At 40.6% G+C, this 22,198-nt stretch overlaps 1 protein-coding gene across 1 annotated transcript in view; it reads right to left on the bottom strand.

The window, feature by feature from the left end:
* Positions 1–227: 227 nt before the first annotated feature.
* Positions 228–22,198, bottom strand: part of LOC148508455 (sacsin-like) — a 78,813-nt gene continuing 56,842 nt past the window's right edge. Inside the window, 4 exon segments of the mRNA XM_088444566.1 lie at positions 228–1,120; positions 1,122–11,310; positions 14,862–14,950; positions 16,998–18,402. Coding sequence (XP_088300692.1) covers positions 520–1,120; positions 1,122–11,310; positions 14,862–14,950; positions 16,998–18,402 — 12,284 coding nt within the window. The 3' untranslated portion in view covers positions 228–519.

The raw sequence follows: 22,198 nt of genomic DNA, 5'->3' as shown, positions 1-22,198 counted from the left end.
TAGGCGAAATTGTCCTGGAATTGAATTTTGCAATTTTTTTTTATTAGAAATTTTCTCAAAAAAACAGGCGAAAAAGGCTTTTCGTCTCTAATTGGATAAGGCCCTTTGAGTTTTACATGCCTGTTCTACAACGTCTGTGCACAGTTTACACTAGGAGATTGGGGAAGTTAGAAATGCTCTAACAAAGTGCACTGAAACAAGACTACACACACTACATGCATGCATGACAAGTTTTATTGGAAATTTTGGAAAATTTTCATTATCCGGTCAAGATGAGAACAAAACAATAGTATAAGAAATTTAACTATTTTCATATTGTGCTTGCTTTAATAAAATATAATATATAGGCTATTGGATAAATTAGCTGTGTATAGAAGTATAACACAAGGCAAATTTGAACATTCCTTTTAGGATTCTTCTCTAAATAACTAACCATAGAAAACTTAAGTAACATTTTGTAAAAATTGGAATGCCATACTTGAAGCCAGGAAACACAAATGGATGCATTTTGAGCACTTCTCATTTGAGGACATAAATCGCTATTTTCTGTAGTACATTCTTAGCTAGTGTAATAACTGCATCTTCTCGATCTGAGGCAAATCTATCATTGGGAATGCCAGGTGTAGTGTGGTAATTAGGGTATTGTGTTTTTTGCTTATCTACTCCATATATTTCCAGTTCTAACACATGTTTACTAATGCTGTGGAGACTGCTACAGTAGCTGGACACCTTGTTCGCTAAAGAGGCTATCCCACATCCCTTGTCAATTTTTCCAGACTTCATATACTGCGCTGCAAATAAAGCCTTTTCTACAGCTTGATGTACTTTGTAGAACACCCATTCTGTGTGGTGATGGCCAACATCATGTTCTGCAGCTTGCAGATCACACATAGCTTGCCTCAACCATCGCTCCGCCTCTTGTGGTTTTGGTCTAGTAGGATTACTGTAGTATCCCCAAAAATCATAATTACATCTGGTACTATGTGAAAAGTGCTCACGATTTTGTTTGTGTTGGGAAGCTTCTTCATTCCATTTTGCCCAAAACTTAGAAGAGCCTCTGGAAGTACCAGCATAATTGCCCGACTTGTGGCAATGGCTCAATTTCCCACCAACTTCCAATTCTTTGCTGAAGATATTTGAAAATCTCTGTTGAAATGTTCTCTTGGCCAATATTTTTGTCTGGATGGTGGTTAAGATAGAGCCGTCTGATTGCTTTCATCCGTTCATCTTTAGGTAATCCCCATATTTTGCATAAATGTAGATCAATCTCTTTTTTAATCGCCTCCATTGATGATTTATGCCATTTTTCAGGAGTTCCTTCTTGAGTTTGTGGGTTCGCAAGCAAAACAAGACTTTTCATACTTTGGCTCATAGACCTTTTGAACTGATACAAATCAAGTGTGCTAACATCAACCATTTTATCTTGACCAATGTTTATGCGATACATTTGCAATTCACAGCTGTTAAATTTCAAAATTTCAAGTTCTTCGATAATTATAGCATATAAGTAGGTCGCGTCCAAAGGATCCAGGTAGCCCACGTAGTCATCTACTTTGAAAGTATTCAAAATGTTCATGTCCAAACAATCATACCATTCATTGGGAATTTTTTCTCCAGGATTTGGCAATGAAAAAGCATTTGGATATCCAGTGTTATAGCTCCCCATGTCATTCTCATTCAGCACTTCAATTATTTCATCAGGATCTTCACAGACAAGCATTTCACTAACAATTTTTACAGATTTATCTGTGAGCACGTTTTCCATTAGGATGTTAATTTGGTTTGCAAGAGCATTTGCCACTTTCGCAGATTTTCTTGGCACCATTGATTCACTATGTTCAAGATAAATTTTACAACAATTTTCCTCACACTTTATGACAACTGTTTTTTTTATTTGAGTGCTATCCAATGGTTTATTTTCATACATAAGAATCATCTGTATCGCAAGGCAACAAATGATGTCTAACTTTCCAAATATAATGCTGCACTGCTTTGAAGCCTCCTCCCGAGTAATATTTCTGCTGCTCTGGTATCGTAGGAGGCAAATTAGACCATCTTCAAACATTTTAGAAAGAAGTATTTCTGTTAACTTTCTTTTAAGTGGACAGTCTTCACCATATGTACAAAGATTAAGTTGGTCGACATCAAGAAACTCTTCTGTAATATCAGAAAGCATTTTTGGACGAATATCCACAGGTAAACACTTCATGAGATTTTGTTGTTCGTAAAGGTCAAATAACAGATGGTTTATACTGTAGACAAACTTGAATACACAACTCAATTTGTCTGTTGTACTTGGAGAACGGCAATCATTTAGAACCAGACTAGATGACTCATAGAGTTTGCCATCAGTGGCTGGAAGATAAAGAGGCTTGAGGTTTTGGAGATTTTTTGGCATTTTGTTCTTCAGAAGTTTGAAAAGTTGATGTGTAGCTTGAGAAACAGTCTTTATGAGATTGGCGTGCAAAGAATTTTTGTCTAATGTCTCCTTATAAATTGCTGAAAGAACATTTGCAAAGTGAAACACAGAAGGCTTAGCCTCAACTCCCACTTTTTGGAAGAGACCACTATAGCATGCAAGCAAAGGAGGCAGCTTGTACAGGTATGGCTGAAGATTTTTGGCACTGTGAAGATCAAAAACAACTTGCTTATTTTTTGCAATATTCCTATAATCATCTACTAAAATGAAAGGTACATTCTCTAGAGGAGTAATGTCAATGTCTGGGCCTTTGTTTTGAAGAAAATAGTAAGTTTCTTTTAAGACTGTACATCTAATTGCTTGCAACTGTTTGCTGTCACATTGAGATTTACATACATTTTTTACATTCTCAATTACTTGTTCAATAGGTGGCTCATGCTGAACGCCACATGCACTTAAAAATGTCTGCATTTCCTTGCTACATTTTGAATCATTTTTTATTAGGGCCATGGATGTCCAAACCAACATCTTATAACACTCTGGCATTAGAAGAGACCCCCGAAGTGCAACTGTTTTGACATTCTCGATATATGAAGGGTGAAGCAATTTTAAAGGAGCTTCGACATCAGAAGGAATGATAAATGAGATGTTTCCTACCTCAGCTGCAAACCCACTGCTGAGTTTATCCACATCCATAGTTAGCAAATAGTTAAACAATGCTTCAGCCTTAGGAATTAGCGATTTTAAATTGCATATTCCTTTTGAATTCTCTTGAATCATTGTTGCAAATCTAATAAATTCAGCTTCTGTAAGTGAGTACTTCATCCCAAGTATTCTCATGAGAGGGTAGAATTGAAATTGCATCTTTCCAAACATCTCTGACAAACCATCAGGGATAAACAATTCCTGGAGTTCAAGTGTTGAAAATATCTTCACATCCTTATCATAAAAGTGTGATGCCAGTTGAAGTACTCCCTGTTTGTCTCTGATCAATCTTACAGATTTGAGGGAAGTTAAAATACATTCTTCTTTATTTTGGAAAGCTTTCAAATGTTGCACTTCCAAAACCAACCTAAGAACGTCTAGTAATTGATTGTCATTCAGGGATGTTAGGTGAAGAAGGAGGACATCTGTAAGTAATGCCAAGTCATCGATTAATGAAATACCCATGTATTCACCAGCCCGCTTGTTAATAGAAGTATTTTTAAGAAATATTGTTTGAGGGTCAATTTTAGAGAGTCTAAGAGAATTCAGGTCAAAATTAGTGTCAAGAATATACTTCTTTTGATACAAGGTTAAGCATTTTCTTTTGCCTTGATAGGTCTCAAACAATGGTAAAGACTGAAGAATTTGCATAAGAAATGTTTTGTTTTTGTGCGTTGACAACTTTGATAACATATTCTCCAAAAGGTAGTCAAGATCAAAATTGTTCATCAATTCCCAGTGAAGATCACTTCTAGAATTTAGCCGTTTGAGGACCACTTCAACATTTTCCGTATCCAACAGTTGACTCCTTACGCACCTAATAATTTCCACAGGAAATACACATAATTTTAATGTAGGGAATCCCAATTTGAACAAGTATTTGCCAAGTTCATTGGTGACTGAAGAGCAAATGTTCCAGAGATGAGCAGGAGGAAGGATGTTTGTGTTAGATTCTTTTTCAAAACAGACAGGTATAATTGCCCAGTGATAATACAGAGAAATAATTTTCTTAAAAAGTTCCTCTTGCATTTCTTGTTTCTGCTTTTGTATTTCACTTTTAAAAAAACTCCACAGCATTTCAAGCCAGTCAACTTTCTCTTGTGGAAGTAAAATATCAGATACATTTCTTGCAGGAGCTATTTCATGCATCGGACCAAGGTGATTCTTAACAAAAATGGCAGAATTCTCAACAGTCAAGTCTCTGCAGAAACCATCTTTTACAAGACTGTCTCTATAACTGTCCATGTATTTTGAAAACTGTCTACTTTCATCTGGGAAAAGCTTGTGGAAATCATAAGAAAATTTTGGATTATGTTTATCAAAATTGTTAAGCATTCCATCCACTGTTACTAGCAGAGGAACTCCCTGCAGATCAAAGATCTTTTTTTTGGAATGAAGCTTCAGACAATAGTTTAATAGCAAATGACAATTATTCTCATCTCTGAGAAGAGACATAGAGACAGGGGCAGGTAGGATATTACCTTGGGGAAGTAGCTGAATTTGTCTCAAGTAATCACACAGGGTTTGGGGGCTTAATTCAAGGATTTTTACAGCAGATGCTTTAAAAGCTTTACCCAGAAAGTTTTTGGGACCTTCATAAGCTAGTCTCATGTTGATATTATGGAGTGTCTTTTCAAAATCTTTAATTTTTGCTGGGATGAAAAAAAATGGTTCTTCAGTGATGGAGTCTTGCCCAATGTTTGACCATTGAACAGACACAAGGTCTTTGACAAATTTCTGTTTGTTTTTATGTATCTTGTAAACCGGAATTACTTGTATTTTGTTTTTCAAAATAGACAAATAGACTGTATGAACTACTATGTTCCACTGAGGTGAAAGAGATTCTGTAATAGTAGGGAAAAATGTTAAGAATTGATCTAGATATAGCTTGTAGGAATCAAAACTCTGCAAAATGCATGGTTTATGTGAAATTAGCTGTTCGCGCAGGCACTCAAGAAGATAGCAGTATAGCGGAGCTGTAACATTTGAGAGAAGAAACTTATTCCATGCAGTCTTTGGGCAATCACCATCTTCTTTGGAGAGGTCTCTACGTGCCATATCCACAATAAAATTTGCATTGATGTGTACAGGGAGACCAGTTTGTACAGGAAGAGGCAAAGTACAGAAAGCCCGACCTTTTATTAATTTATTGAGACAGGCAGCTATAGAGCCATGAGGAATAAGAGTTTCATGTAGGTTATCTGAGATTTTCTTCAAAGTAGCCGTGCTGTCCGTGCCTTCCATGCCTAGCTGCCTAACTACAAGCCAGCGGGTTGTAGTGTTTGATCTGCTGTGTGTTATTTCCGCATTGAAAGATACTCTGAATGGTGAAGCCTCAGACAAAAGTCCACTATTCTCAGCAAATTTGCAAAGTTTTTCTTGGAAGGAAGATAATCTTTTTTCATAGATATCATCTATTTTTGTTTGAATACAGAGGACCTGTTTAATATCTCCAATGTTTGAAATTTCAGAAAAAGTTATTTTTCTAATGTTATTTAAGAACAGAATCAAGCTGTCTGCATCTTTATCTAAATCCTCGCACATATTTCTAATGTCCTGTAAAGATGACGTTTGGTCACTAATTTTGGACTTCAACACGGTCTGTGCCATCCTTAGTGGTAAACGGAAAATTGTGCCCTCTTGCAAGTTGAACTCAGAAGGTAAAAAAGTGTTATACACGTCCTGGAAGGAGTCCTTGAATTCCTTATTCACGTTGAACATCCCACCTCGGCTATTATCATCAGCAGTTTCCAAAAACATTTGGTTAGGGTCAAAGACACACATGACGGTATCACCAGTCACAAAAGAAGGACAATCTGTTATTTGGTATACTGAATTAAAGCCAAGTCCAAACTTTCCAGTCACATTTAAGTTATCCTGTTTGCCACCTATACCTAGCTGTTGAATGCCATCAATATCTTTAGAATCAAATTTTTGGTTGTTGTATACACAAAGAGCTGGGCCTTGTAGCGGATGCCATTCACGTCCAAATGTTTTTCTAGTTTGATGTGTTCTGCTGTCCAGCACAAAATGAATTTCAGTAGCTTTAGCATCATCTGCATTCTGAATAAGTTCCTTCAGTATATCTTTCTTTGAAGAGTACTCCTTTATAATGTTCTTGATGCGTGTGGTAAGGTCTTCCTTTGGACCAAAATCAGAAACCCATTTTAAAAGGTTAGAAATTTTTAATTTCTGAAGTGTACGGTGACGTTTTGTTTTGACTCCTAATGATACCACAGTTCGAGGAATCTGGTCATGACAAAAATGAATCTCTTCCTCATAAGGAAGCCAGGGAGTGTCATTGTAAAAGATTTTATCCACATGGCGCAATATACATTGCTTGTCTGGCACAAAAATGTTCTGTATGTAAATTGAATTGCTGAGATCAACATCTGCTGTGTTGTGTAAGCTAGAAATTAAGTTTAATGCCACTCCGAGTTGATTTTCTGAAAGCGGGATTCCTCTATGCTTCATAGCCATCTTCTCAAGGGCAGAAATGTAATGTTGAAATGAAAATTCTGTACATATTCCGACACAATCCCATAGCTTATGAAATTCTTCAAATTGTTTTGGTAGTGTATGCAAATAAGGAGAAGCATCAAAAGGAAGCTTGTGAGCAACCACATTCATTGGTACAAAATCATTGTCAATATAAATAAAAGGGAGATGAGATAATTGCTCCTTAATATAGCCAGCCAGGTTTGGCTCCCTTTCAAGTAGTTCATTCAAATAATTATAGCATTGCTTTGCAATTTGAACAGTTTCTTGTGGGTTTAACAAATTTTGTATGGTGCAAGCTTGCTGCAGTTGTGAAATCACAATCTGGACAGAAGGGGGACGATCTATGCCTAGGAAAGAACATACAGAATCAGACAAATAAATGCTTCCCAAATGTTCTTTGCTTAAGACTGGTTTAACCATGCAAACAAGTGCCTTATGTTTGTAATGATAAAGGTCTGTTGATTTTGTTAACATTAGAGTTTTTAACTGGGCAATGATTGTTTGAGGCGGCACTGCAGGAAGAAATGTAAGGTCTTGGAAGTCTTTGTTTTGCATTTCTGCAGGTTCTTGCTGAAGTAGATCATTTAACAGTTCTAAAATGCAACCTATTTGTTTTAAAGCCTTGTCTCTATCATGCTTCCATACCTCTCTTATCCTACAGGCTCTCATCAGGAGTTCTTTTATAGGTAATCTGTCCTTCAGCATACCCAGAGCCTGTAAACGATGTAATCTCTCTGGTTTCAGAAACTCTGTACCTTCAGGAAAACATCCTTCTTCAGGGTCATACAGTGCTGACACTCTTCCCAGTGGATGCACCAGCTTTGCAATAAACTGTAACTTGCCATGTGAAGATGTTGGAATGCAAGGTTTTGACAGAAGTACACTGTCCAGTGGTTTAGTTTGTAGGTCAATGGCATGTAGTATTAGGGTATTTCTGTCTTCTGTGTCTAAAGAGTCAAGGTTTTCAAATATTATCTCCCTGTAGAATCGTACACAATTGTAAAAGTTATTCTCCATCTCCTTGCCGCAATTACTCAAACTGAAGCTGTGCTTTACCCATCCTGGAAGGTCTATAGCCAAGTATGGCTTTTTTAAAATCCTGGTAAACACTTCTTTGGCAAGACACTGAATGGTCTCATCCATGATATTTTCCAGCTCTAGAAAGCAAGCATGCTTTATTGTGCAACACTCACGTCCATTGCTAAATAGAGCAGGCAAGAAATGTTCAAATCCGAAGGTGATCGCATGATAAAAGCTTTTCACCACTTCTGTGAAATGAGTGTTGACTTTTGTGATGTCTGGCCAAAATGTATGATAGCAGTAGTCCTGTATGCTACCATTCTGATTTAGTCTTTCTAATTGTGATAGAGCAGTTATGACAGCCACTAGTACAGCATCACAGAGCAATTTCTTATTCCACTCGCCCTTTACAGTTGTATCCCATAAGCACTTACGATTTGACATAACTGAAAAAGTTCCATTTATATGAAAAGGCAGGCCTGAGGAAACAGGAAGAGGGAGGAAACAGAACACCATTCCATTAAATTCGAGTAAATCGGGAATCCATTTTCCAGTATTCTCATTTTTCTTTAGAGGAAAAGCAGCTCCGCCAACTGGTAGTGAAAATTTTTTTTTGTCTTGCATGAACATTTCAAATGATTCTTGGATCCCAAGGCTAGACTGTGTAAGGTAGTGTTTTTCATCACTTGATAATGGCTGCACAACAATTTTTATTATGTTTGAGCCATTAATATCCAAGCCATTTGTATGTATGCCTAAGTTTTCAGACACATTCATTTGTTCTTGTTGTAATATAGCATCTGGAGACATATCAAGTCTTTGTACTTTTTCCTTTTGAAGGTGAACACTTGTCGATGGGAGCTCTGGACCAAAGCTATTGTTAATAGAACTTAAGCGTAATTCTTTTACATTTTTTAAGAAAACAAGGGTATCTGTAGATCCCTCAAAATCTTTCATAAAGATTTTGATTTGTTCTTCACTGAATGCTTGGTGACAGATGTTGGAGTCCCCAGCTTCTTCTTCTGTCCGGAATGGTAGGCGAAAGAGAGTCCCGTCAAAGTAAAAAGGTTGTGTAAGCTTGCAACCAAATACACTGGAGTATGGTTGGAATTGGTCGGAAAATTTTTCTAGGACTTCAGGATTTTTTTGGAGATCCAACTTTATTCCTGGGTTATTACTTTTAATGTGTTTCTGCAAGTGGTTCACATTTGGGTCGAATATAAGAATTTTTGATCCACTCATAATGGAAGGCACATCTGTAATATGGTATACAGTGTTAAAGCCCAGTCCAAATTTACCAATTTTGTGCATCTGAGTTTCTTTTGTGGCTGCTCCAATACGGGTTATATTTTTGAAATCCAGATCTGTGAATTTACTGTTATTGTAAGACCACAGTGCTGGCCCATGACACCTGGCCATGCCAGGGTCAATCAGACTTTGTCGAGTCTCAGAGTTCTGTCTCATATCCACTAGAAAATTGCAGGTTGTGGCTTCTGCATCATCTGCATTCTGTATAATTTCTTTAAAGAGTTCTACATGTTCACTATATTCTCTAAGGATATTTTTAATTCGAAGAGTCACTGGTTCAGACGGCCCACATAGTTCAAAAAACTCTGGGTTTAAGATCTTAGTGCTCAGAAGTTGAATATTTAGATATCTGGCTGTTGCCATAGAAATGTCTTCATGTACAATATAGTAGTCAGCAGAGGTAGTGGTAAGGCATTTAATTTCCATGTCACAATACAGGGTTTCAGAGAGTGATTGCAGGCTAAATCCAGTACTACCAAGATGTACTGGAATAGGGAGATCACCTGTTCCAGGTACAGAATTTGTTTTCATCCAGTCCAGGATAGTTACTGCAAGCTTCAGATCTTTGGAAGTTCCAGAAGCAGAGCATCCACCTTGTAGATGATGTTTTAATGCATGTAGTATTTGAATCACCTCATTATCTGGCAATGTACTGTTCACACCACAGCTGGTGAAAAGGTTTTTGTAAATTAAAAAATCCGCTGGTACTTTCTTCACACTGGAACTTAGATCCAAACCTTCAGGGTACGATAAAACAACCTCTGTTGGCCGAGAAAAACTCTCCCCATTCCAAATCATGATTTCTTTGAGAATATCATAAAACTGGTTAATATGATCTTGCATGTACTTGTAAATGTCATGGAGTCTCCTATACAAGGAGTATTGGTCCATTTCCCTATAACGAATGCTGATTGCTTGAAGATTTTCCACAACTTTTTCAGGAGACGGCGGGCGATTTAGGCCAAGAATGTCACTTGCTTTTTCATTAAAGCACTTTGTTATGGACATTGAAAACTCCACTATGTTGTGGTACATCATATTTCTCAGACTGTCTGGCTTGTGTAATACAGTTTGTGATTTGTTAGAGCTAACCGGGACCCAGGAAAGGCTGCAGAGTTTACCTAAGCTGTGTTTGTTAAACTGAGATAAAACCTTAGTATCATTGCAAATCTTGACAAGAGCTTCAGCTTTTTGAAATGATTTAACACAGTCTTCACTTTGACATAATCTCTGAGCAATTTGTAAAACATCATCTGGTTTCATTTTATGTATGGAATCCTGCAAACCCAAGAGTCTTAATGAAATCAATATTGAATCCTCATGATAATTGCCAGGTGGAAATTTTTCTGGCTCAAACAACTCTTTCAATATGCCTATTGTAGGGTCAAAAAGAACACGTGGCTGGTTAAGTTTCCCATTGCAAGGTATGAAATGAAGACTTTCGCACATTTGTTTCAGTTGGACATTCTGATTAAAGAGTACATATCCATTCCGCAAGATCCACAACATTCCTTTTTGTGCTTCGTTGGCATAACAAGTATAGGTGCCATTTACAATGGCTTTTACAATCAGTAAAGCCAAATCAGCTGCTTTAAGTAATTTAATGTTCATCAGCTGTAGTAGCCTTTGGTCCGATTCATCACTGCTCTTTATAAGAATATTTGGGAACACCAAAGTTTCCAGTACAGCTGGGACTGTAGTACGCTCTATTGCACTTAAGTGACCAGCAGCCACCAATTCAGAGTCAAGGGATGTAATAGAGGGAGCACTGCAAAAGATTGGTAGTTTGTACAAAATATCCAGTTCCGAGGATGTAAAAGCGAATGCTTGTGATAAGAATTTTGCAAACATCTTTACATTTTCTTTTGGAGCATCAATTAATATTTTCCGAATATGGTTTAGGTTCAAATGGGAAAATGCTTGTAGAACATTATTTGGTGTGGGAGCCAAGATGTAAAGGTGCAAGTCTTTGTGCCACAACCAAGAGTTCTTGTGTCGTACTATAGTGCAACCAGCTTTCTCCAATATCACAGTAATGTAGTCGGTCAAGTTGTGCCCATCACTGTTTTGAACAAACAAAGCAGTATTTTTCTTTAGCCGCCCAAGTTGTATTTCAGATGAACTTTCAGTAATTAGATTTAGTGGCACAATTGGTTGGTCTTCAAACAAATGTAATATGCGGTCATATCGCTGGAGAAAGGACCATAGCGTGAAAATCCATTGCATTGGTGGATTATCCAAATCCCCTGGATGCCAGCTGATGGTGTCGGAACTATTGTGCCATCGCTGAGGAAGGGCTTCACATAGTCTTCTGCATATCAGTTCTGTATCCAAACATACAAGATTTTTGAACGTTCCTAAGAAAGAAATAACAAAATGTTATATTTCAAAAAGTACAGTGACAATAGATTTTTTTAGCATTGAGTATTTTTTTTTCTTTATTTAAAAAGCTTTAATAAACAATGACCAAAATGTTATTTGGAACAATGTAAAAATGTAATGTTATATTCCCATACAGTTATTGGTTAAGAATGCAAAAAAAATATGGTAAAATTAACATGGTTAGTTATCTTATCACAAATGTAATCCACTAGGCAAGATATAAATTTCTCTCTCATTCAAATATTCCCTTTGATTTTCCTAAAGCTTTGTCTCTTTCTATCACTCAATATTTGAATCTCACTTCAACTTTAGGAACATAGCCTGCATTTATTTTTGATGAATACTGTATCTCTTGAAAACATAAATTTTTGGGGTGTATGCGCTAATATTAAGTGCAATATCCCTACAATGTAAAAAAAAAACAAAAAAACTTTATTTATTCTATTGTACAAGGCTGCCGCCGGCAAGCAATGGCGGCTGCTTGGACCTTGACATCTAGGAAGTCCCTAGATGTCAAGGTCTGGGCAGCCGCCGTCGCTTGCCGGCGGCTGCCTGGTACAGTAAGGGGCGTAGGGAGGGCAGCTCCGGTGGATCGTAAGCTCCAGGCGCCGTAAAGGATAGAGGGTGCGCGACGGAGCCAGACTCCATTTCAACACATACTGCCTGGCCTTAGACAGGTCACAGAAGTCTAATCAGACAGCCTGAGCCACGTAAGCTTCCCCCCTGCGCGCTCCCAACCCGACTCATGCGTGTGACATCACACGCACGCGCATATGACTTCAGATGGGCGGAGACTGCAGTGCAGTGCACAGGAGATTGGACTGAAGAGAGGAGGTGCCCGGGACGCACCTACCCACTGTGGAGGGCGCCATCCATCAGGACCAAGTAATCCACAACTTGTCCACTGGACACTGCTGCACTACTGGAGCAGGTAAGCTGCATTCAACAGGCCGCTGGGAATTTAGCAAGGGGGAGGGGGTACAGATAGAGGCACAGAGAGGAATAGGGGGTACAGATAGAGGCAGAAGGGTGCACATATGACAGAGGAATACGGGGTACAGACAGGCTGAAGAGGGTACAGTTAAAGGCACATTAAGAATAGGGGGTACAGACAGAGACAGAAGGGGGTACAGAAAGAGGCACAGAGGCAGAATGGAGCACTGATAGAGGCACAGAGATGAATATGGGGTAGAGTGTCAGTAGGGGGTACATATAGAGACACAGAGGCAGAAGGAGGAATAGATAGAAGCACGGACAGACACAAGGAAGTACAGATAGAAGGAAATGTGCAATTGGTTGGTTTAGGTAACACAATAAATTAATTTGTTTTGTACAAAGGTCACTTGACTGATTTTTTAAAAATTAAAAATGGCGTAGAGGTATGCGGGCCTGGACTCAGAGGGTGGACTGGACGTCTGCTGGATGTACCAACAGGCCGACACCAATAGGGTAAATGTCAGTAAAAAGACAAAGGCTGGGCTATTCTTAAAAAGCAGGGGCGGATCAAATGGGAGAGGTTCCCTGAATCTTTAACTTTCCTAGAGCTCCATGAAATGATAATCCAGCACTTCCGTCCGGACTGTCCAAGCAACCGTGGAACACACACACTGGCCCTTGTGTGGGTGTGTGTGTGTGTGTGTGGGGGGGGGCTAGCATAGGTATGCTCCGGGCACTATGGCTCCATGCTACACCTCTGGCTGCAGTACATGGAATAAATAAAGCTTTTTTATTTTTGAACAAGGCGCGCGTGACGTCATGTCGTCATGTGCGTCTCATCGCTGCTGCTGTACTGAGGAGCCGCCGAGCCACAGGCTGAAGTTTGTAAGTATTTGTGGGCTGCAGGGGGCCGGTGGCTGGATGGTGGGGGCCAGTCACTGGATACGGGGGTCCAGGGACTGGAGCAGGGGGCTGGATCCGGGGGCCAGGGACTGGAGCCCCGCATTACAGGCAGGCTAATGGCTGGGGAGACAGGAGGGGGGTGACTGGGGACACAAAAGTGGGATGGTGCGGTGGGGCTGGGGAGAAAGGAGATTGGTGGCTGGGGAGACAGGAGGGAGATGGGAATGCTGGGCAGACAAAAAAAAAGGGGCTGCCTGAAGAAACAGAAGGGGGTGTTGACTGATAAATATTCAGAAAATATGGGGGGGAGGGGGGCGCCAGTCCATTACTTTGCCAGTAGCGCACGGACCCCTAGATACACCCGTGTTTGGACCCAGAAGTAAAGTAATTATATTAACAATCACTTTACTTCTTGCCCTTCACAAGGATTGGCTCCGTTCGGACAGAGTTTGGGAGACTGGCCCACTCTTTCTGCAGTCTGGGAGAGACTTCCCCCTGAAAGTCACCACTCGTCCAGACATAAATTAGTAATGTTCAAGTTTACACCTCTTTGATGTATGTTGATGTGTGCCAGGTCAGCTAAATGCAGTGAAAGTGAAATATGAGACTAGGGTGAAAATTTACTACAGGTCAATTTGGTGTTTTCCTGCAATATCCCCGTGATTTTGAGCAAAGATTTACTATAGCCCAAATTGACAGCATATCCCAGGTGAAACACTACTTAATATTCCAATAGAAGGTAATACACATTCGCACCAAATATCGTATTCTTTACATAGATACAAATAGAAATCATGGCTTTACTAAAATCATGTTTCTAAAAACAATCAAAATCGCACCAAAGTCGTTTCAGAATAGAAGAAATAAATAGAACTGCCTGTGAGCGGTGGGTTTGTCGGCAGCAATGCACAAATCAGTGTCTGTGCAGGCTTTGGTGTATTATACTGTAAAAAAATTAAAAAAAGTTACATTTTAGAAAAAAAAATTGCACAATGTCCCTCCCCAAAAGCATAACCAGCCCCGGACCTCTGAGCATATTCTGGTACTGGAAAATCATGGGGGGTAAGCCGGCGTGGGTTTCCCTGTACTTCCTATAACCAGGTGCAGGGTTAATGGTGTAGAATTAATAATGTTCTTTACAGTGGAACTACAGGTCCCAACAAGCCTGCCCGGCATGCCGGCACTTGAGTATCACAAGTGCCACCACGCCCGGACATTAAGGGCCTGATGACGCATATATTCCCAGTGTAAAGAAAATATTACAATAACGACAGGACACACACTCCGATTGGTTTAACCCTTTATTAAACACACTCACACTTCATACTTATACTCCTTGGATGTGCTCGGTCCACTTGTCCATGTAGTAGTCCAGGGTCTCGACAACACGGAAAAACACAGTGACCTGAGCCAGTATGGCTCCTTTCTTTGGTGAAAGGACTTTTTTCAACTTAATAAACAAACCCTTCAATGCTGGGAGTACAAAACACTACCCTTAGATCATTAAAAAAAAAAGTTTCAAGCAATACGTTGCAATTAACGTATGTCCCATTTAACCTATTAAGTAATGTATTTTCAAGATCAAACATGTTCATAGTACATTATTTCCCATGGTGAAACACACCTTTAAAAACACAAATGGTGCAGAAAAATAGACATTATATTTAATCAATACAAATGTACTTACTTTTTCTTCCAATTTCTCTGAAGAACAAAAGTAAATCATTAGGTAGATCCTTTGGAATAAATCTGTGCACAAATCCAGGTAATAACATTCTGGCAAAATAAAGAAAAGAAAAACATTATACAGTATTATAATTACACAACTTTACTGCATTTTTTATGTATATTTTTCCCAACATTTCATGGTCTGTTTTTCCTAGTTAGTGTAACAAAGTACTCCATTTTAAAAGATAGGACTCCCCTCTTTCAAAAGGGGTATACCAGAGTTGCAAGGATGGAGGATATACAGCACTTTAGGGCACTGAATCTTTTAGCCATGGAAGCCGCCGCTTCGTGTATTAAGTCTTGGAAGGCTAATTCTTCTCGCAGCCGATGGAGGTGCAAGTAGAATCAGCTTACCATAACTGGCTGCAAAAAGCTTGCATGTAATTGAATCCGGCCCTAAGTGTCCTCTCCCTTCTGACTGCACGGTTTTCTGTAGTTCAGTAGGCAACACGCCATTCCTCAGTGACGTTGTGCATCAGCATGATAACATCACTGAAACAAGCAAGCCAGCTGCAGTTGTCAGTCATTCAGAGGTGGAGATGATGCATAAATGTGGCCTATTGTCTGACCTGATTCCTGGTCAGCAATGATCACTATACACAACACAATTTCCCTACCTCTTACTGCTGCACCTATGATTGCAGAATTCTTCATGTAACTAAATAAATCAGAAAGCCTGCCAGCCACCTAAATTGCAAAAAAAATTTTTTCATTTAGGACACAAGGGCCTGATTCAGACCCGCTTGCAAGAGCTTGAACGCTCGCGAGCGGGTCGATGGTGTGCTCTGCGCACACGCGCAGTGGCCGCACTGCGCATGCGCAAGCCCCGGAGCGAGAGAGAGAAAATGTCTCGCTCTGTGGCTCACTACAAAAGGGGCGGCTGTCGATGTTGATCGACAGCTCGCCCCGTTTTGTAGGTGTGGCGGGGGGTGGCTTCACAAATGGAGGCGTTCCCAAGCGAACGCCTGCCATTTGTGGGCGGCCCCACTGACATCACCAGTGATGTCAGTGAGAGAGCTTCCGGCTCTATTAGAGCCAGAAGCTCTCTGGGGCTTGCGTCCACGAGACCCTACCACAAGGGTCTCGTCGCAAGCCCGATGGTCGCGATGGTCTTGACCATCGCGACCATCATCCTGGCCGCTCACAATAACTGTGGGTGGTCACCCACAGCTATGCGAGCGGCCAGGAGGCCGCACAAAAAAAAACAAAAATAAAACGCCGTGATTCAGAGCAAGCGCTCTTTCAGAGCGTCCGTCTCGGAATCAGGGCCACAGGCCATAGATTCTGGGAAAGCAGGCCTGGTGGCTATATTAACAACTATAGGGCAACTTCATGCACTGCTCCGTCTCCATTATAAGCTGAGCCGGGATGTAGTTAGCAGACCGGCAGCCAGGATGCCGCCAGTCTAAATCCCGACGGGGAAGCCTGACACAGGACTTGAGATAGGCGTAGAAATACAGACGTCCATCTTGATCCAGACGCCGGGATCCAGAAGGACGCCACCCCGAACGAGGTAAGTCCGGAGCGGCTTGGCTGTTAGCAACTGGGGGGGGAGAGTGTTAGGTTTAGACAGTGTATCGAAATTAGAGTTAGGTTTTTTTTGGGGGGGGGGAAGGGGGGAAGGTTAGGGCTAAGCACCACTTTTAGGCACTAAGGGGGGAGCATTAGGGTTAGGTTACAAGAAAGGAGGATTAGGGGGAGTAGGGGGGGGAGGGTTAGTATACTTATATATCGACCATCTGGAAGCCGCTGTCGGTATTTTGACAGAAGGCATCACAACTGTCGGTATTACATACTGAATCCGCTGAGCCCAAGGGGTCAGATAAACATGTGGACTCCTGCAATCAGGGCTCTGCATGTGCTCGTCAGACCCCTGGTGTTTGGTCTCAAATGATTGAAGCCATGAGAGTAGAAAGGAGCCAAGTCCCACCCTGGCAACACACTCCATAACGCACCTTCCCCAGAACCTAGAAATTGCTTTGTTTCAGGCCCTTCACACTTTCGGATCCCACAGTCATCTATACTTCCACCAATGGACCGAGCATAGTTCTTCAATCACCTTAAACAGCCCTGGTCAACAAATGAAATTGCTTACCTTGGAAACTTATCACTGTCAATGTAAACCATGCCATTACACTCTGTGTTTTGGAAGCTTGTGAATGTTCCATCGGATAATGGCAGCAGTTGAAAGTTCAGTAGCTCATTGTATAGTCCGTCCCTGATAACATACTTGAGAAGCAACAGTTTTTTTTCAGCTGGAAAGACAAGCCAATCATCCATGTGCAAGAACTTTCTCACAAGACCTGGAGATACAATATTAAATCTTGCCATGCTACTCTTAGCTAACTGAAGCATTGAGTACACATGTTCTGGAACTTTAACAAGTGGAACCTTCAACAGCAGAAGCAGTTCCTCTAAAAAATCACAGATTTCCCCATTTTCAATTTGCAAAAAAACAGCTTCCGTTGCATTTATCCACTGGGTTTTGTCAATTGTCTGAAATACGCTCTCTTTCACCAACAAAAGGGCCAACTCTTTTACAAGATCATGCCATCTGCCCTTATGTGCAGTCATCTCTGGGTCTGGCCAAATGTTGTATGCCATCTCTGCTGACATTTTTGACAGCTTTACTAAAGACGCTGCATACTTACAAGCATATCTATAAAGTAAAGGCAATATTTGTTCTACCAGCATGTGGTTCCATTTGGCAGCTTCATCATGCTGCTGATCAATTTCAAGCCACTTTAGGCCTCTCCTGTCGTCGGTTAAGTCAAAACATCCATTGACGAGGCATGGCAGGCCTGTCCTGTTTTCCTCTTTGTCTGGAAGTGGCAGAACACAACTTAAATGGCCTCCATACAAATCCATGCTGGGCTTAGATAATGGGTAAGCCAAGTCAAGAGTAGGCCTGTTACACAGTTTGTTACTCAACTCTGTTAGTTCTGGAAATTGCTTTTCTTGAACTGTGCTGGCAGTCACCAACCATTTGCATTCTTCCTCTGCTTTACCAACGCATTTTAGAGAAGTAACTTTAAAATGAGTTTCAATGGCAAGATCAGTTGTCTCCGTCACAAATGTTTCTTCTGTACGTACATTAACCATGAGCAAAGGAATGAGTTCTCCATCTCTGCCAATTTTTTTTAATGCTACACTTTTAATATGACGAAGGAAAAGAAGGCTGATGCTAGCATCCTTCATGAAAGACTCAAAGAGCTCTTGGACCCTGTCTGTACTATAGATATTATCAGATATATCAGAAGGGCATAGTCGAAGAGGGAAGCGAAAGAGAGTTCCATTGAAATAGCCAGAATTGAGAATTTCCTCCCAACAACCTCGATCAAGGGCCTCCAATACCAGTTGGAATGGTTGAAATTGATCTTTGAATTCTTCTACACATTTGCCTCCTTTCTCAATGTTCCACAAAGATCCTCCTCTGTAAAGAATCTTTTCCTGTGGATCCAGGATCCCTAGATATTTCCCACTGAAGATGGTTGGATGGTCTGTGGATTAAAAAAAAAAAAGAACAAAACAAATAAAAGTACCCTTCTACAAATCTATTTGCTTTGACCATGTGCTAAATATTTAACGACTAGCTGTAATGCCCAGTGTTGCCAGGCATTTTTATTCATTCGGTTTCCACCCTTACCCTCTCTTTCTCAACATCTCTTCCAAAAACTCTCTCTCCACCTCCCCCTTTTCTCTTTTCCCTACAGCAACACTTTCTCCCCACCTCTCCTTTTGATCTAGTTAAGTATGTGATAAAAAGGTTTCATTAAAGTAAGCTGTGTGTGTTTACTTATTAAAGTGCATTTTTATTAGAGACGAGCGGATTCGGTTCACTGAGAACCTTACCCACCCGAACTACGGGGAACCGAGGCAGATCAGAGTCGGTTCGGGTTTTCCTGCCTGACTCTGATCTGAAAATGAGGCAAAACGTCATCATCCCGCTGTCAGATTCTCGAGGGTTTTGGATTCTATAAAGGTCCCGCGATTCTCCGCCATTTTTCATTCCGGCTGTGGAGAGTGAAGAGGGAGGGAGCTGTGCTGTTGTTATTGTCAATTGCACGCTGACGCTGTGCATAGGGGCTGGCTACTGTTGTCCATAAGGGCTGGCTGTTGTCTATAGAGGGGCTGGCTGGCTGTTGTCGTGTCCATCGGGGCTGGCTGTCATTGTCCTGTCCATAGGGGCTGGTTGACGTTGTCCTGTCCAAAGGGGCTGGTTGGCTGGCTGTCATTGTCCTGTCCATAGGGGCTGGTTGGCTGTAGTGCTGTGTTGTCCAGGGGGGCTCTGTCCTTCAGGGGTGCTCTTCACCCACCCCCAATGTGAAAAAAATAAAAAAAATTAGTGTTAGCCACACTTATCAGTGCAGGGGTGCTGTGCTGCTGTCTCTTAAGGGGCCGCTGCCTCTTTTCAGGGGTTCACCCAAGTGTTACAAAAAAATAAACAATTTTTTTTGTGTGGCGTGCTAGCCACACCTGTCATCTGCGCAGGGGTGCTGTGCTGCTGTCTGTCAAGGGCTGCTGCCCAAAAAACAAAATTTTTTTTTGTGCGTGTTAGCCACACCGGTCATCGGCGTAGGAGCGCAGGGGTGCTGTGCTGCTGTCTGTCAAGGGGCTGCTGCCTCTTTCAGGGGTTCACCCCCAGTGTGAAAAAAACAAACAGTTTTTTTCTGTGTGCGTGTTAGCCACACCATCAGTGAAAAACTAAAAACTTTTTTTTATTTACTATTTTTATTGCATTTTTTTTAAACAAAAACTAATAAAAAAAAATCTCTTTTTTTAAAAAAAAAAAACAAATATTGCTATGAAAACTTTTTTTTTTTTAAGTTATTGGGTTAAAAAAAGTTTTGTTTTTTTTTAATCTTAAACATAGCAGAAATGTTATCCTAACAGCTTATAAAGTTATATGCTCTAAAAAAAAAAAGTAAAGCCTATATTTACAAGCCTATATAGAATATACATCCTAAATTCTAAAACTGTTCTATTCAAAAACGTAAACAAAAGCAAAGATTATAAATCTAGTATGTTATAGTGTGTTATTGTGATGTTAGATTGTAGAAGGCCAAAAATTGGGTGGACCACACAATGGTGACTGGATTAGTGTCATAAGGAAGAGGAGGCTGCAAACTGGGTATCATGTTAGAAGTTGGCAATATGGGGTATGTTGCTGTTAAGGGATCAGGCTGGTTATTAGTGGACACATTATAGTTGTTGTTATTTTGGGTTGCCATCTCCTGAAGGATGTTTACCAACAGACAGAGACTACCTATCAGCTCAGGCATAGACACTTCCTGAGGAACAGAGCTCTGCTGCTCTCTGGAGGGAAGCCAAATAGTCTCTCTCCACATCATCTATTATAGATGAAAAAAAAATGTAATCGAGGACATCTAGCTCCTCTTTCTATAACCTGCTCATCTTTTTTGGACAGGAAGTCCAGGATGTATGGTTTGGAAGAAGAAGGCCTAGCAACAGATGGGGATGGTCATTATCAAGACCTGGTCCCCCCAGTGGGTGTAGTCTGGGAGGTATTGGTTGGCATGCAGGCAGCGGAATAACAAAGGCCTCCATGTTGTCTGTGCTCACTATTCCGTATTTCAGTTTGCGATTCAGGTAGGAATAAAGTCGGCTACAGAACACTAAGACTGGATGTCTTTGGGAATTCATGGATCGTATCTGGCCTGAATGCAATGACAGATTCCGGACAGATGAATCCTTTAATTGTGAGAATCTTTGGTAATTCCTGGCAAAGGTGGGTGTTATAGCCAGACACTTTGAAGGCTGTAACTTTGAACTGCTTTATAGAAAACATGTGAATGAAACCTTTCCATACTGCAGCACATGATGGAGAAATCCATTGAAGTTCAGCACCTAGAGCATCTTTTTTCCATGTTCTCTGAGGCCTCTCCTGACTGTGAAGAAAGATTCTCCACACTGTAGTCTTCCATTGTGACTTTTAATGGTGATTTCAATGTTGTCTACTGGCTGAGATCCATCTCATCTGAAGGTTGGGTTTTCCCCATGCAAACGAGACAATTCACATCCAGAAGGTGACTTATGTTTAGCCATGGTGTCAGTCTTTCTTTTGGCAGAATTTGCACAATCTTGGGGGCCCCATGATGAATCAGACAGATCCTCCAGGGCTAATGGTTAAACCTTGGTTAAATAAAATATGTTCCATCTGTTGCTGGTTAGTGTGTAAATCACTGTTAGTCACTGTGCAACAAGCAGTGTCAATGATAGTCACTATGTATAGATATACCGCTCCCAACTCCGGGGCTCCGGTCGTGGAAAGGTGAGGAGGATTGGGACACAGCACATTGGAAGTACAGTGTGGGTAAATAGGGTACCTGGGGTCACGGGACGCCGCACCTTGAGGCCCTACATACCATTGGAACTTTATATCTATACATAGTGACTATCATTGACACGGCTTGTTGCACAGTGACTAACAGTGATTTACACACTAACCAGCAACAGTTGGAACATATTTTATTTAACAAAAGTTTAACCATTAGTTTGTGTGTAGTTATCTACTACTATACAAAGTAGCATCAATGAATTATTCTACACCAATAAGGTTGATTTGCTTCACCAGAGTACTCTTGGTTCTCCCTATTCTCTCCTTCCATTCCCCCCCTTCCTTCCCCCCTCTCTTTTCCTCTGGTCCCATTGTGTATTTGTGCTTTTTTATATATGTGTATATGTTGGTCTGTCTTGTGGATTTGTTCGTCTGGTATCTTTTTCGAAATCAAAATAATTTGCATCACACTATCATTTGTATACACGATTGCAGTTATAACTTTATAAAGTAAACCATCTTGAGGCATAACCTCAGTGTTTGAGTGTATTTAATTTATAACACCAAGTGTACAACTGACTACCTATGGTTGAGCGCGGGGACTTCTCCCCCTAATTACATTGACTAAATAAGAGACAGAGATTCCTCTTTTTGTCCCTGCCGCCGCCATAAGTGCATATGTGAGTGAGTGCTGACCTAATATTTCCATTTCGATCCTCCAGGGCAACATGTGATCTGGTGTTGTATCTACTTCTATTAAACCATTGTGTGTGAGTATAGTCATCTGCCGCTTGTGGTGGAGCTCTTTTTCTGCTTTCTCAATGATCTCCAGACACAACGTAAAACTTAAACCTTAAATTGAAATGCTGCATTTAATGCTCTGTTCTGCTTGTTCACATATCTAAGTAATATGGTTAAGTGGACAGTGGGAACAACGGCAATTTGAAGGCCATTAACTAACTCTGTTTTTTTAATGTTCCTGTACAGGTTGGGAAATT

Source organism: Taudactylus pleione, unplaced genomic scaffold (genome assembly GCF_031769625.1).
Source record: "Taudactylus pleione unplaced genomic scaffold, aTauple2 ptg000366l, whole genome shotgun sequence".
In the NCBI taxonomy this organism is placed as follows: Eukaryota; Metazoa; Chordata; class Amphibia; order Anura; family Myobatrachidae; genus Taudactylus; species Taudactylus pleione.
Note: the sequence above shows the minus strand (reverse complement) of the source record. Positions and strands in the feature narration are given on the sequence as shown.